The following is a 15,488-nucleotide window of genomic DNA, read 5'->3' as shown; positions in this document are numbered from 1 at the left end:
CGGTACTACATTCAGCCGTTAACATCCATCTTGTGATGGAATGATCAAATAAAAGATTTGGATTCCAATTCCGTCAACCAATGTCTGGCAGTTTCTTACACCGGTATTCCCATTTGCATAGGAAATGAAAGTAAAGCCCAACCAAAACTGCATTTCAAGACACGCGCAACACGCACCCTGCACGCACACGCGGAGGCTCATGTGCCCTCAAGTTGGTGCAGATAAGAAGAATATCTCTTCCCTTTTGCTTTTTGCATTACAAAGTTATATCTCCCACTGTCATTCCTCATTGTGATTTGTTGGTGCAATATGAAAAGCTGTGCATTCTAGACTCTGACCTAGAGTCTAGAAATAATGATTTTTATTTCAATTTTCTTGTATCAAAGGTAAGCCTGTCGCGATATGCAATATGTCAGTTTATCGCATAGTAAATAAGAATTAGGGCGGTAATTTTACCGGCTGCAATTTATCGCCGCGTGCGTACGTCCATACGTTTGTGCGTGCGTGTGTTTGCGTCCGCTGCATCCACTCGGCACACGTGCGTGTTGTATGCATATGAGACTCTAGTTCCTTTCACAGATATTAATTGGTCATCAACACGCCGTAGAATTAAAGTATTGGCATTGCTATATTGAGGCTAATGGAAAAAAAGACAATGTAATAACCACTTTAGCCTGTTATAAAACATTTGCGGTCTTCTCCAAAACTCAAAATTGCGGTTAAAAGGTGACACTTCAAACATGAAAAATCGCTGGATTACAGAATTTGCAAACAATACGAAAAAAAGAAGAAATCAAATCTATTATTGACACCACATTAATGACAAAAAGAGAAGAGTACTTTTTTTTTAACAGGGTGTAAAGCTTATGGTTAGTTGCTTAGCGAACATACTTCCAGTGAACATTTCAAAATAAAGGCATGTTCAATATCTAAGGATTTCTAGAGTTAATCTCACATACTTCAGATTCCACACTAAAAATAGCTTTAAAATGATACCCATTATGAAAATCTGATTGGCAATGAATAATTTGGCGTCAAATTTGCTAACGAGCACTTTGCAGTACAAAATGATTTTGGATCAAATAAATACTTTTGATGGGTTCTAATTGGCAGGGAACAAAAATGGCATTGGGTTTCTCACGTATTTCATATTCTGCGCTTTGCTAGCTTTCAAATGATTTGTTATGCATTGTGTATGCTTTTAAAAATATTTTTAATGTAGTTTGTGTTTTATGTAAGAGCAACAACTTATTGAATTTGAATTGGTGATTTATTAGGATGTATTGTCACTACATTATTGGTTGAATTGGTTAAAAAAAAATGACAGTAATATCACATATGAGCCATAATTTTGAGACAATATATTGCCTACTCTAATTTGTTATCACGACAGGCCTAACCAAAGATTTAAATCTTAGCTTTCAATTTGCAGCATGTTTGAGTTTTATTTCTTTTGGCTGTATGCTGTCTTATACAACCTTTTTATGTTACAGGCTGGTGATCAGAAAAGTGAAGAGGAAGATGTAAGTATCTCCCAAATGTACATGCTTCTCTGACTCACCTGCTGATTCACACTTTGCGCTACTTGTATTTCTCCAAATCTGTAGATAAAACTTTATCTGTTATCTTACATTTAGTACACCTGACAAAGAAAGTGAAAGAGTTGCATCCAGATTTCATTTTTGATCATTTCAGGATTTCGCCAAGGACCGTTATGGTGTGACTGCAATGGTCCAGTCCCAACAAAAACTGGGTTTGTATAGCAACTGTTTTCTTACAAAACACTCCTTTTTCATAGGGATTTTTACACATTTACAAATATTTACATTTTACAATTATTTGTTCATGCAAATTTACAAATGTGAGTGACAGATGAATACATTAAAATGTCTCAGCTGTGGATGTGTGATTAATAAGGATATGGCCTTTGTATGATACCCTCACAGAAATATGCACTCACTGCTGAGTTGCCAAGAGGCGCCCCGGTCCCTCGTGGTTTTACATTTAGAGGTCAAATTTGATTTATGTAGATTCATGGAGAAAGCTTCAGACGTATTAATGTTTGAGAACAAATCCCATTTGTCCATACCTCAAACTAACAACTTTGCCTTTTATTGTAATAGGTTGTTTATTTTGCTTTGTGTTGGAGCAAATGTTTTTTTTTTTTTTTTTTTTTTTTTTTTTTTTTTTTTTTTTTTAATGTACATAGCAAATATGTACAATTTGTTGTTTTACTTCATTTCATTGGATATTTTTAATATCTGGGCATTTGTTTTGTGTGATATTTCCTCTTTAAAGGAGCATGCTGGCAGATTTGCTGCCAGTCAGGATGTTTAGCACAGCGGTCAGAGCGCCCGACTTCCATGTTTGATCCAAGTGGTGAATGGAATTGAAATGACTATCATGTAATATATAGTAAATTATAATTACTTAGTTCAATTCTACAATTGTAACAATATTTTTTTTGGTACAAGATATTTTACACAATACTGTGACATTTTATAGTTGTTCGTCAAAGTGTCAAGATAAGTCACTCTCAGCATGTCGTGCCAGTCCAGTGCTTTCAGTGATAATAAACCCACACAAGCAGTAACCGCTACCCAGGTCCAGCACCTTTTAAGTGGTAATGGCTGTAAACAAAGTGGGTCCTTGCCACCTGCACACTGAGCCTGGGGATGTCCACAAGGATGGGAGGGGTTGGATGGCGGAAGACTTTCATGTGGGTTGACGCAGAGTTCTCAGCCGTAATAGCAGCTTTTTCTGCCTTTACGTCTGCCGGGTGCTGATAATAGGGATGAAACAAGCCTCTAAGTGACACACGTGAGCCCAATTTGTCAAAAATCCCTCAGAAGGAGCAAGTCAGGAGGCAGTCTCACTTGTCACTGCTGTAATTTTAAATTGTTATTATTTACTTGTCTAAACAAGCTCTGGCGTGCTTACTCTTTTTTGTCCCCCCTGTCCTTTGAAAATGTCCAAGGTCATACTGAGGTTTGGTGTGCAACTTTGAGTTTATAACCTGAGGAGGTTGCAAGAATTCCAAAAATCACTCAAGTAATTCAACACATGTTTATTTGTGCAGACAGAGCTTTGGTTTTGGTCAAAGACCTGACTCCTGAGAGGGCAGATGAGTTGATCTGGTTGCGTGCCCGAGTTCACACCAGCAGGGCCAAAGGTAAGATTGTCTTTCAACTTTTTTTCAAGCAAATGTTCTTCAGTGAAAAATAAAGTCAAGGTTAGATTACTCTCTGCTAATCCTAGAGTAGGACATTTCCATGTACTGTACATGTGTGCCCTTTAGGCGGTTTCTTCAAGCATAGACATAAATTATAAGTGTGTTTTTGCAGTTCTATATCCATATCCACCTTTATCTTCAGTTTAATAAACACTAGGACTTGAAAATAAAGATCTTTATAACACCTGACACACAGGTTGTGTTTTCATCATACAGGCATGAAAATCTCTCACCTTTCGGCGAAATTCGCCGTTTTGAAGTAAAAAAGGATGACCTACGTGAATCGTGTAGATCCGAGGAGAAATTTTTTAAGGGGGGGGGGGTCGGGTGTAGGCATGTGCCGGTTACCTTCACGGTTTACCATGCTATTAAAACGTCGCGGTTACAAAACCACTAAAATTTTCCGTCATACAGTAGTACGTAATCGTTATTTTTCATGTGTCAAAAATGCAACCAGAAGTGGCTTGGCGCGGCAGCGCTTACCCTTTCCCCTGTTTGATGCTGCGTGTGCCAATGACGCTATTCCAGCAAACCCAAAAACAAGCACTCCAAACGCAAGGCGTACTTTTCTGCAATTTATTGACATCGTGGCAACTGAAATATACCAAATTAATACATTTAAAACGTTGTACAATCGTATTTTTCCAAGTGTGAGTAGCTTCAACAGTTTAGCTTCATGAAAAAGTTCGCCAAAAAAACCCCCACACATTTTCCTTTCAAATTCAATACACAAAGTTACGAAAAACTTACAAAGCAGAATGATAGGCAAGGCTTAGCATGGAGAGCAACTTCATTGAGGTTAATCACAGCCGCTGAGAGAGAAATAAGTTTGAATGCAGGGGGGAGAAAAGAGCGTCAAAGATCGTTAATTGCGACAGATGATCTTGTTCTAAGCACAAATTCATGTTCGCTGGAAGAGGAGAGGTCTCACTCCCAATTTTTTTTTAGATGAATGCATTTGCCAGCATATTGAATTTGGTGAGTAATGGTTTCAATCGTTTTCATATTTTGCGTTATGACAAGTTACTGCCGTTCGTTCCAGCTTGCATTGAACACTGCCAGAGCTAGCCAAATCTCTGGTGAAAAAAATAGCTCCCGTTAAGTTAGCGTCAAGCTTGTGTATTTAATGGTAATATAAAAGCAGTGCTGTCAGTAACGCGTTATGTGAGTAATGCGTAACAGTAATCTGATTACTTTATTTCAGTAAAGAGCAATCTAACGCGTTCATTTTTCTAAATCAGTAATCTGATTAAAGTTACTTTCCTTGATGCCTGTGCGTTACTATTTTGTTATTGCCCCATAATGTATGTATGATGAAGAATACTGTAGTCATGGGAGTGACATCACGTGTCACATTTTCTAATCGGGGATGGAAAAAAAACAGGTGACGTGTTTTACCATTATGCGTGAGCCGTGAGCGCTGGGAATTTGCGGTCAAAACAACATAGCCTTGCTATCTCGCCAGGATGCAATTAAATAGGCAGGAGATATACTACAAACGGCTTCATTTGCACACTGGAAACACAGCCATTACTTCACATTTTTGTCCAGTAAAGATGACAAAAATATCTCCTTGCGCTGGCTCTAAAAGACTGTTGACCGCTAAAGCATCCAATTCAAGCACCACCTGGAATTACAGCACAACAGGTAACAAGACAGCCAGGACTTTTTGATACTGCTCGTGCTCAATCCTCTGTTCAAGCTCAGTTGTTGTTGAGGGTTTTGAAAGCTTAGGTTTAAAGAAATTCTAAATATCCATCTTGCCTCCTCAGCTGTAGTTTTGGCTAAGCAAAGCAAACGGCTGTCTCTCAGGTGCTATAGTCACAGGATCTGTTCGAAAAATAATTTGGACCCATTATGAAATACTTTGAAGGATTCTTATTCATTTCATTCATTTTTGTTGTTTTATTGCTCTAAAACTTTTATAGACAACATTTTAATGGTCATATTCAATGGTCTATACTTTAAAGGGGAAGTTCAGAATTTTTTACATTAGGCTTAATCTTTGAGTTAGCCTGGGTTCAATTAGTCGCTGGAGTTGATTTGAACAAATTCTGTGCAGTTTGCCAGTTATTTGATAGTTTCAGGGCTTCGGAGTGAGAGCGCGAGTCAATGGTGGTTGAAATCAACTCCTTCAACTAATTAAACCCCTGCTAATTTGAATATTAAGCCTTATGTGAAAAATTAAAATTGTCAAATTCGCCTCATGTTTCGCCAACGGAGGACATTTTGGCAGAACACCGGAACATATTTCCTCCACACCCTTCTCACCTTTTTAACCCCTGACCCATTTTCATGCCTGATCATACTTTTGTAGATACAAAAAGCTTTTATCTGTTCTGATGGAATTCTTCCATCAGACGTCCAATATAAATCTTGGTGACATTACATACCTCGTAAAGATTAAAAAAAAAAAAAAAAGTATTCTGAAATAGAAAATAACTCCCATAAAAACACGATTCCGTGGTTTACGCGGACTACAAGGTCAACCCAGGTTTCATGCGAGTTCAATGTTCTTATTAAAAAGGGTTTCACTGTGGTAGCTTAAAATACATTAACAGTGAACCTTGGTTTGGAAAATAATGAGAAGCCCGGTGGCCCACCAGGCTTATAGAGCACTGAGGGAAAGTCTGCATTTACAACAAAGAAAGATGAGCTGTTAAAATTCATTTAACACATGCTTCAGTCATATTTTTTGTAGTTTGCTTTTTGGTAGTTTTATCAGTTCTGAATTTCTTCTTGACCTAGGGGAACAAAATGTAAACATTTCAGGTGCCAGTTTTGGTTTGACAGTTATCTGATATAGATGGAAACATTTGATTGCGAAAATGTACTGCAGTTGTTAGAATGCTCAAAGAAGCCGCAGGGGTTTGTGTTTCCTGAATGATCATGCTTAAAGTATTGTACAATCTTGCCAATTTTGTTTGACACTATCTCAGACATTTGTGACTTATGTTTTGTTATATTTCAGAATAGTGGTTCAGCGGGAACCAATAATCAGTCAGGTTTGACAGGCTATTACAGTGCAACGTGCCAAAAATGAGATCAAAATGATAACCTTTTAGTGATTTCCTCTAAAGATCGCTTCCAGAGTCAAGGGTCTCTTCCCAACGCTCATGTTCTCTATCGTTCCCTTCCATTGTAAGGATGCCCGTGTGAACACAATAACATCCTGATTCAGTTTAGGATGAGGGGCTTCTGTTGTGGTGGGATTATGACATTGTTGTTATCCCAAACACTCACATCAAAGTGCCTGGGTGGTCTTCCCCAATAGTGTACTTGTTTGCTCTCCTAATAGGTGTTTGTTTGCTAGGAAGGTAGCAATCACCCATTCTTCAGTCAATGCTCTTCAAAGAGACAACTTTACCTGTAGATGTCAAGAATTATTCAATTAGGGCTACCCGCATAAAACCATTCATTACATTTTCACTGCTCAAGATTATACATTGTGTGAGGATGAGCCCGGCTCTTTTATAACAGCCATTAATATTTGCATTTTGGTTTTATTTTTGTCTTTAGGGAAGCAGTGTTTCTTGGTGCTACGGCAACAACAGTTCAACGTGCAGGCGTTGGTCGCAGTAGGGGATCGTGCCAGCAAGCAGATGGTCAAGTTTGCTGCAAAGTGAGTACAGAGACTGTGTTTCCTGTTAGAGAGGTGCAAAACAATGGTGGGAAAATCCTGGGCACTAATTGTCTGCCATCCATTTTCACACATTCTAAGAGAGGCGTGGACCGAGGAAATCAATCAATTTTCACTTAACCACAAAAGAAGCCTGTTAACAGGGTAGAATACAGGACCGTTTTAATGGAGTGGTTCCTGTTGAGATTCGAGATACAGCAACATGGTACTTAGAGAAAATGCTCGAGAGCCAAGCGTCATCAGTCATTTTAACAGCTACCGAAGGTAGTCTGATCTTTATTCTTGTGTGTATTTACAATGATGAATTCATGAACTAATTTTAAAACATGCTTCTTTTTTGTATATATTTTTCTAAAAGGTTCCAGTCATTGTAGCGGTTGTTAATACAGTTTTGACAAAGTAATCTACAAATTGTTGGATTTTTATAATTGAAAATAATTGGAAAAAACATATTGTCGCTCTTAGGCTGAATGTTGGTTGTCCAGTAAGTTCACCTAAGTATTATTATTATTTTATTTATTTTTTTCAAAAATTGATACTGGTGGTGTGTCTTCACATCCAACATCTGTTATATTTACGCATTATTAACCAATTTGGAGTATTACAAGTATGAAGGTAAGTGTTTGCAAATTCATTTCTGCTCAGGTAAACCCCAGCTCATGTATTGCATCAGTCTATAAAACCATTGCGAAAGAGTTTGGGGAGATGGTCCTTGACATCGAGAGCTGCTGGAACTGGTGACCTTTTCTTGTCATGTCTGATAATTTTCATTAATAACAGTGTATTAAATTAGTGATTGATATAATTTTGGGGGGATGTGTTGTATTTACTGGAAGACCAAGTCCAAGTGTACTATATTTTAGTGTTGACCACTTTTGTGTGGAGGCAGCAGAAAACTAATGTATGTGTCATGTCAGAATATCCTGACCTGCGTTTAGTTCCTCTCTTTTACTTTAACCTTCTCCTTGCTTTCATTTTGTTTTAAAGGTTCAAGATTTGCTGCTTCGGAGAAATAGATTAGTATATGTACAGTATTACAAAAAGGCACAATAATGTATTCATTTATTACAGTCCCAATTATTGATCTGACCAAGAAAATACTATTCTTCCCCTCTCTGCTCCTGCAACCTTGTGTGTGGCCAGTTAGGTTATTGCAAAATGTCTCGCTGCGATCATTGTTATTGCAGAGTTACCAAAACGGCACAGTTTTGCTTGAAAGCGTCACCACCAGGAAATGTGGTCCCACATGTTAAGCAGTTCATCTCATCCTACAAACAGGTGCAATGATCAATCCGCTTGGCATTACAAACTTGGGTTTTGATGATTGACAACATAAGAATCTGGATTGCAAGTAAATCTTCTCACTGTTGAGGGCAGTGATGATATTACTGGTGAACACTCATGTTGTCAGTTAAATGTCATCCTCCTCTCACTTGCACAGTTTAATTATAAGATCATTGGGATCTGCCAACTCAGCTCCATTCAATTACTTAAGCCGTTAAGAACGCTTTTGAAAGCATACAAAAAAGGAAGGCAAACGGAATTAATACTATTGAAAGGTCTAAAAATGCATTTCAATCATGCCGTCTTGTCTTAAATTAATGTTTACCTCATGTGCCCTGAATTATTGTCTTCCTCTGAGCCAGCCAGCGGAAGTCATTAATGTGGGATTTATTTATCTAACACATCTATGAGACGGTGAGGGGCCATGGTAGCAGCTGTTCTGGGGCCAAAAGGGACACTCACGCATCCCTCATTACTGTTATGGAACGAAGACGAGTGGAGGATTTAAATTCTTTGCTGCTGGTCTTGAACTGCTTGACCTCATGTGTTGTCCTTCATGACAATGCTTTAGATTCCGAGACAAACGCAGTCTTGTTTTGGAAATGTCATAGTAGTAACTGCCAACTGTGACTACTGAATCAAATAGAAATGACAGTTTACTTCACTGTATCTGTGACAAATAAGGTACTCAATATTATTTTTAAATCTAGAATCCACCATTCAACACCAACTATGATGTCAATAGTTGCGTAGATAGTGTTTTTCATTGGAGCTGGGTGTTGAACAATAGACTTTCCTCCTTTTGAGTACTACAGTATTTCAACATGTCATATTTAATAAAATGTAGTATATATCTTGCTCAACAAATGTGCATGAACAAATCAAATATTAAAAAGAAAATGTTTTCTTTAAATAAATACAGCAATGTCTGGATGCAAGTATTTTCAGATGAACTTTAAACCTTTGTAGAGCAAGATGGATAGGGATGTCCTGCGTCCGAGTCACCTGATTTTGAGAATCTGTAGAGTACAGAGTCCCAATCTGATACAGAAAGTTAAAAAAAAAAATTTTTTTTAACTAAAGGTTTAAACATGTTATTGTCCCACTATGCCGCCTTCATAATGTGAATTATTTATAAACAAGAATAACGTAGAAAATCGTAATGTAGAGAATCATCTTCATTGAGTCCACTCAAATCCACTCACCCTGCCTCTTACTTACACAATGAGTTGCCACAGCACACTACCACTAGTGTTTAACAAGCTAAACGATGATTAACACATTTGCGCCTTTGATAGTGGAGATACCATGTTTCTCTGGTAAGATCAAAGCTACAAACCTGTCAATCATCCTTAATTTTTAAGTGGCTAAGGGCACTGCCAGGGGACTGCTGACCGAGGAAAGCAGTAGGGTGGAGAGTGAGAGGCTGTATGAGCATGAAGCAGAAAAACATATATTTTTTAAATTAAAAACCTGATCCTTTTCACCCAATTCCGATCCTCTAAAAAATGGTGCGTTCGGCCCGATTTCCGATCATGTGATCGGATCAGGACATCCCTAATTTTTGGTAATTTTAAACGACTAATCTATCATCCACATATGTGTACCTAACATTTTGCGTCATGTAGGCCACAATATTAAGATTTGGTATAATTATGATTTTTAATTAATAATCATTCGTTTTTATATTTTTTATGAATAAATACAATTATAAAATAATTGAATATTAATGAAAATATAATAAAATGAATCAAAATTATTAAAACTGAAATACGCTCTAGTAACACTTTAAATATATATTTTGTTCTTATTTCATATATTATTCATTCAGCCATTCATTCATTCATTGTTATTTTTATTCATATTTTACTCATTGCCAGCCATTGACAACGATCAACACCCAATTAGTTCAAACTGGGAGGGCTGACAATAAACGAGGCAGCCAGTGAGTTACAGTCCATCATGGTACCTGGTCTTTACAACTTTTACAGTCTGGTACACATTAGCAATGGACACAGTAATACCTTAGCTGCTGTTGTCGGCACTAGACATTAAATCCATTTTGACTGGGAAGACTCTCCCAGTCGAAATTGATTGGGCGTGTTGCGCCGTCAATGCAGCCAACAAAGTAAATGAGTTCCCTATTAAGGGTTAAGAAATAATGGGAAATAGTTTGGTTGTTAAAGGTTGCACATAGTCTTTTTTTTTCTTCCCCTAGTCTGATTAGTGTGGCTGGAAACAGATGAAACAATCTTGCTTTACTTGTAACCTTTTAACATGTGCATACTATAAGCGCATAGATTTTTCCAGCCACCACAATATCTCAGTGGCACATAACACATTTCAAACAAACAGCAGTTTCACTTTGGTGGGAAAATCTTTTTATTGTTTTGACAGCCCCTCGCATAGATTTAATAGCGATTCTTTTCCACACTGTTATATATTCTCTTTTGTTCCATTTTCATACATTAGCATCACCAAGGAAAGTATTGTGGATGTGGAGGCATCAGTGAGGAAAGTGGACCAGAAGATCGAGAGCTGTTCTCAGCAGGATGTGGAGCTTCATATTGAGAGGGTAGATTGTTTGAATATCTGTTATTGTGAATACCTGTGATCCATATTGTTATTAGTTAAAAGGCTTATTTTAACTTTTCTCCTTGACATACAAATGTGTTAATGCCTTCAGTGTTAAGTGTAGGCACCCATTTACCTGACAAATATCTCTCAGCACACAACCAAACCAAAATATAGAAGTATAAATAATAGTCATTATCTTACTCTCTTGTATAAATTGTAACAGGTAGATATTTATTGTACCAAGTGATGTTTTCATTACCAATGGCGATAAAAAAAAATTGAGTTGATGATTACTTTTTATGACTGACGCAATGAAAATAAGCTAAACACATTTCCACAAGTTCTGAAATAAACGATTAAAAACCTGACAAAGCTTTTGACTTTCTTGCCGATGTTACAATAATAATAATTGTCACCTTAACTTGTAAAGATTGGCAAAGACTGGCAAAGGGAGGTCCGTGTAGGACCGTTGAGATTATAGACATATTCCTGCTACATTGTCGAGCCAGTAAACTGACGGGCACGCCACGCTCATATTTTGCTATCTGTCCTTCTTAATTTCAATGGTAAGCGTCACATTTTGCCTTTTTTGACCACTTGCAATAACCTTGTTTGGACCCATGTTGGTTTCTCTCTCAAGAAAATCTGCCCTGCCGCCGTCTTGCAGGAAAACAATGAAATTGCTACACTCTCATACATCGTCTTATCTCGAGCATGTCGAAACTAGTGTAAGACTAACAAATTTAAAAATTACAAATGACTAATAAGCATTTTTGTCCAAAAGACTAAGACTAAAAGGGCTGCCAAAAACAGAACTAATTTTAGCTTCTGGAATCTAACGGAAGAGGATGTAACTCATTGACTGCGATGGCATGGGATTGGCTGACAGTTAATGATCACTTGCAAGCCCTCCCAGTTAAATCTGTTGCTGTCAATGGCAGTTAACACGTTAATTGTTTTGCCTGTCAATACATGTTGTTATCATGTATAGACGAACGTATATGTTTAAATAAACAAACTAGTTTTCAAACAGATGACATTTTATAATTTTCAACAAACTGCCTGTTCATTTCTTACAGTACAACATAAGGTGCCTTGCAGTTACTGTAGTAAGGCATTGTGTAATTATCATGCATAGACGTGTGTGTGTTTGTTGCTGCGCACCAAAATGTGAACTTAAAGCTAAATCCTTACATCACACATCTTACCAACACTTTACCATCTGACAAATAATGCATTTAACTCCTTCAGTGCCAATGACAATGATAGACATTCAATCATGCGGCTTTTTTTTCGTCTTTTTGCTATAAATTAATACGAGTTTGTCACTAGTGGATGTCCAATCTATTTGAACTGGGACTTGCTAATGCCCTCCCAGTTCAAAAGGTTTTGGACGTCCAGCACAATTAGTGCTGGGCGATATAGCCTTAAGTACTTATCACGGTAAATTGAGTGGATTTACCTCGATAACGATAAATGACGGTAAATTTGCCCAAGCGGCAACATATTTTGAAAATCTGAATCAATCCGTGAACTACAAATGAACCGTTTCTCGATGATTTATTTACCAGCTTTCAATTTAACATATTTAACAATTTTACATGCAGTGTAAACATTAAGGATATAAAAATATCTTGTAAACAATAAACATTCAAGTATGAACATTAATAACGGCTTGTATGACTTGAACAATGTACAACATTGTAAATAGTACTATGGCCACTGTGCAAAAAATGTAATTGTAACAGAATTTACAGCAAGAGGGGCTTGAACAGTGCATTTAAAACAGGACCGAGTTTCAGTCAACTCGTTGTTAACGGCTGCTGTGACATGATTACTCGCTCAAGTGTTTACTTTAAGGTTTGAAGTTTTTTCTCCCAGAACATTTGCTGAAATACACGCACACATGCACACACCCCGAACCCCCCACTTCACATACACATTAAGCTATACTGTATTGCTCTAATGCCAATGAAACATTTAAGATGTTATGATGGCAGTAATGACACAGAATAAAGCAAGCACATACAGAAAAATAGCTGTGGCCATTAAACTGTCATGTTGTAGGCTAAACTGTTGGGTTATACTTTATGCTGAACAGAAATAACGCGACATACTGATTTCTAGATGCAGTCCATGCCCAATCAACTTATTAAGTTAAAGTTCAGCCGCTTCGACAAGGTTGGCGACTTCACGTCCCACGTAGAGAGCATTTGTTTCAGAGCCTGAGCGGTCATTTCACCCGTGTGGTCGTCCAAGAAATAGGCTGTATCCAGCACTCCGTGTGTACAGTTCCCACTTGTTGTCTATGAAATGGACCATCCAACTTATGTAGGGCTCCATGGTTCATTGTCCTTCTCGAATCCAAAATACGACCGACGTCAAGTTTTTTCTTGGCACCAAAACCACACTATGAGTGTCGACTAATGCTATACTCGAAATGCCTGTTGCTTGGCTACCGGTAGCTGTTTCATGTTATCCGACTCCATCACGTTCACTTATAGCGTTAGCGTAGCGGTTGATAGCAACGGGCCTGTTTGTTTGATTTCCTGATAGTCACGTGACGTCACACGTAAGGACACTGGCTGTATGTAAGGAGGAATCGGCATAGCCGAACAATACATAGTCAAAGCAGGCTGAAAAGACATTAGCATTTCGTTTCATTTAAACACCGAATTTACCGACATGGTCAAAATTACGTCGGTCATCGTGAACCATTTCGTAAACTGTAAATTTTTGGTAAACCGCCTGGGGCTCTAAGCACAATAGTAGTGGTAATAGCAGCCATTGAATTAAATTGCTATACCTCCATACAGTCTATAATAGTACCGTAATTGCTGAGGATTTTTTCCAAGGTTTCACATTTGGATAAGGTTTTTATTTTATTTATTTTTAATCCCCCCCACAGATTTTTGTCATCAGCCAGGCAGAGGCCCGTCTCCCCTTACAGTTGGACGATGCTGTTAGGCCTGAAGGAGAAGGTGACGAGGTGAGAAGAAATTCATAGATAGTGTATTGGAGGATTTCTTTCTCCTGCATTTTGGACAACCACTTTATTCTTTGAGTGTGCTTTTGCAGCTGTATGAACATCACTTTTTATAGCATTTGACATTTCGAATGAAACCCTCCAAGCTTTGGTGACACCTTTTCAGAAAATGGTTAATTATTTTTTTTTTGGTATTAGCAGAAGTGTGTTGAGCAACTTGAGCTAAAACATTGTTTGAAGCAGTTCAACCTTGATTTGTTTAACTCTGATTTTATCTTCACTCTCTTATTCAGAATACAATTTCAAAGGAAGTGTACAACAGAGAATTCTAATTAGGGTGTTTTGTGTGCAAATGTGGATTCATTAGATGCTTTTAAGCTTCCTCTAATGAATATCATTGCAATTTCTCTTTGTACATTATAACATTTTGTCAAATTTGAAATTAATCAAATTTAAGTTAATGCTCAGTATTCTGTGTTCAATAGTAGTTTCAAAAGAAAAAGGTTATAATTAACTGTACGTATATAGAATGTTGTTGTAGCAAAAACAAAACATCTAAATGGTTGTTTTTTTATTGTGGTTGATCCTGGTGGAAAGTATGTCACAACAACAGCAGTCAGGTTTCCATTGTGGGCTTTCCTGCAGCTTGCAAGGTTTACATTTGCAGATAAGTTTCAGTTTTGTTTGAAGGAAAATGTCAGCTCGTGCCAACATTCTGGCCTGTGATTTGCTAAGATTAGGAGAAATCTGTTCATTTATTTAAATTTCACATTTACATGAAATTTATAGTCCAAAGTGGAAAAAGTCATAACTTTGTTGATGGCATTCGTAAAAAGAAATTAAACGGTCCATTTCAAATTAAATGCAGCTTTCATCAACTCTTTCATTTAATAACCTTACTGATGCTGTAAACCAGTGCTTTCATTTATCTGCTGTTGTCATGTTTGAATTTAATTTCTAATAGCATAAAAATGAAATGGCTCGTTGTTGTTTGGCCACAGGCCGACGTCGGCAGCTGCAGTAGCACCCCAGGTGTTTTCTGCTGGGATGTAACATGCCAGTCACACACTTAAGCCGCAAATGCCGTCCTGGGAGACCGGCCTTAACAGGCTGTCTGCCCGTCTGTCTAACCCTTTGTCCCCCTGTGCGGGGCTGGTGGGAGCAGGATGTGGCTACACTGGCTATTAGCTCAAAGCCCAGCGGGTCCTCTGAGGAAGCCCGACATGCATGACCCTGGAAGCTTTGGTTCCTCCTGTGATGAAAAATTTACTGTTTCATTTGTGTGTGGTTTTTTTTAACATTCCCACAGTTCCAGGTGTCCTTTGTTTCATTCAGTTGTCTCGTAGAAAAAAAGATGTTAACATTTTTGTTACTCCACTAAGTGAGCTGTTTAACTCATTGGTTGCCATTGACGACAATAGACGTCCGATCCATTTGCACATTTGTTTATTTGCTGTCAGTCCTGCCAGTTTAAGCGGGTTGGATGTCTACTTGTGAAAAGTCATTTAAATTCACAACAGAAGGATGAAAAGAGCCACATGATTGGACGTCTATTATCATTGGCACTGAAAGAGTTTATAAAGGTATACAAAGTGGGGCAAATAAGTATTTAGTCAACCACCATTGTGCAAGTTCTCTCACTTGAAAATATTAGAGAGGCCTGTAATTGTCAACATGGGTAAACCTCAACCATGAGAGACAGAATGTGGAAAAAAAACAGAAAATGACATTGTTTGATTTTTAAAGAATTTATTTCCAAATTAGAGTGG

At 37.7% G+C, this 15,488-nt stretch overlaps 1 protein-coding gene across 1 annotated transcript in view; it reads left to right on the top strand.

Annotated features, from left to right (window-relative positions):
• dars1 (aspartyl-tRNA synthetase 1) overlaps positions 1 to 15,488 on the top strand; it is a 44,345-nt gene that overhangs the window by 19,124 nt on the left and 9,733 nt on the right. The window contains exons 3-8 of the mRNA XM_057851849.1: positions 1,494 to 1,523; positions 1,696 to 1,753; positions 3,080 to 3,172; positions 6,752 to 6,854; positions 10,629 to 10,731; positions 13,642 to 13,722. Coding sequence (XP_057707832.1) covers positions 1,494 to 1,523; positions 1,696 to 1,753; positions 3,080 to 3,172; positions 6,752 to 6,854; positions 10,629 to 10,731; positions 13,642 to 13,722 — 468 coding nt within the window. The remainder of the gene's footprint in view (positions 1 to 1,493; positions 1,524 to 1,695; positions 1,754 to 3,079; positions 3,173 to 6,751; positions 6,855 to 10,628; positions 10,732 to 13,641; positions 13,723 to 15,488) is intronic.

Source organism: Corythoichthys intestinalis, chromosome 12, assembly GCF_030265065.1.
Source record: "Corythoichthys intestinalis isolate RoL2023-P3 chromosome 12, ASM3026506v1, whole genome shotgun sequence".
Taxonomy (NCBI): Eukaryota; Metazoa; Chordata; class Actinopteri; order Syngnathiformes; family Syngnathidae; genus Corythoichthys; species Corythoichthys intestinalis.
This window is presented reverse-complemented; position numbering and strand designations above follow the sequence as displayed.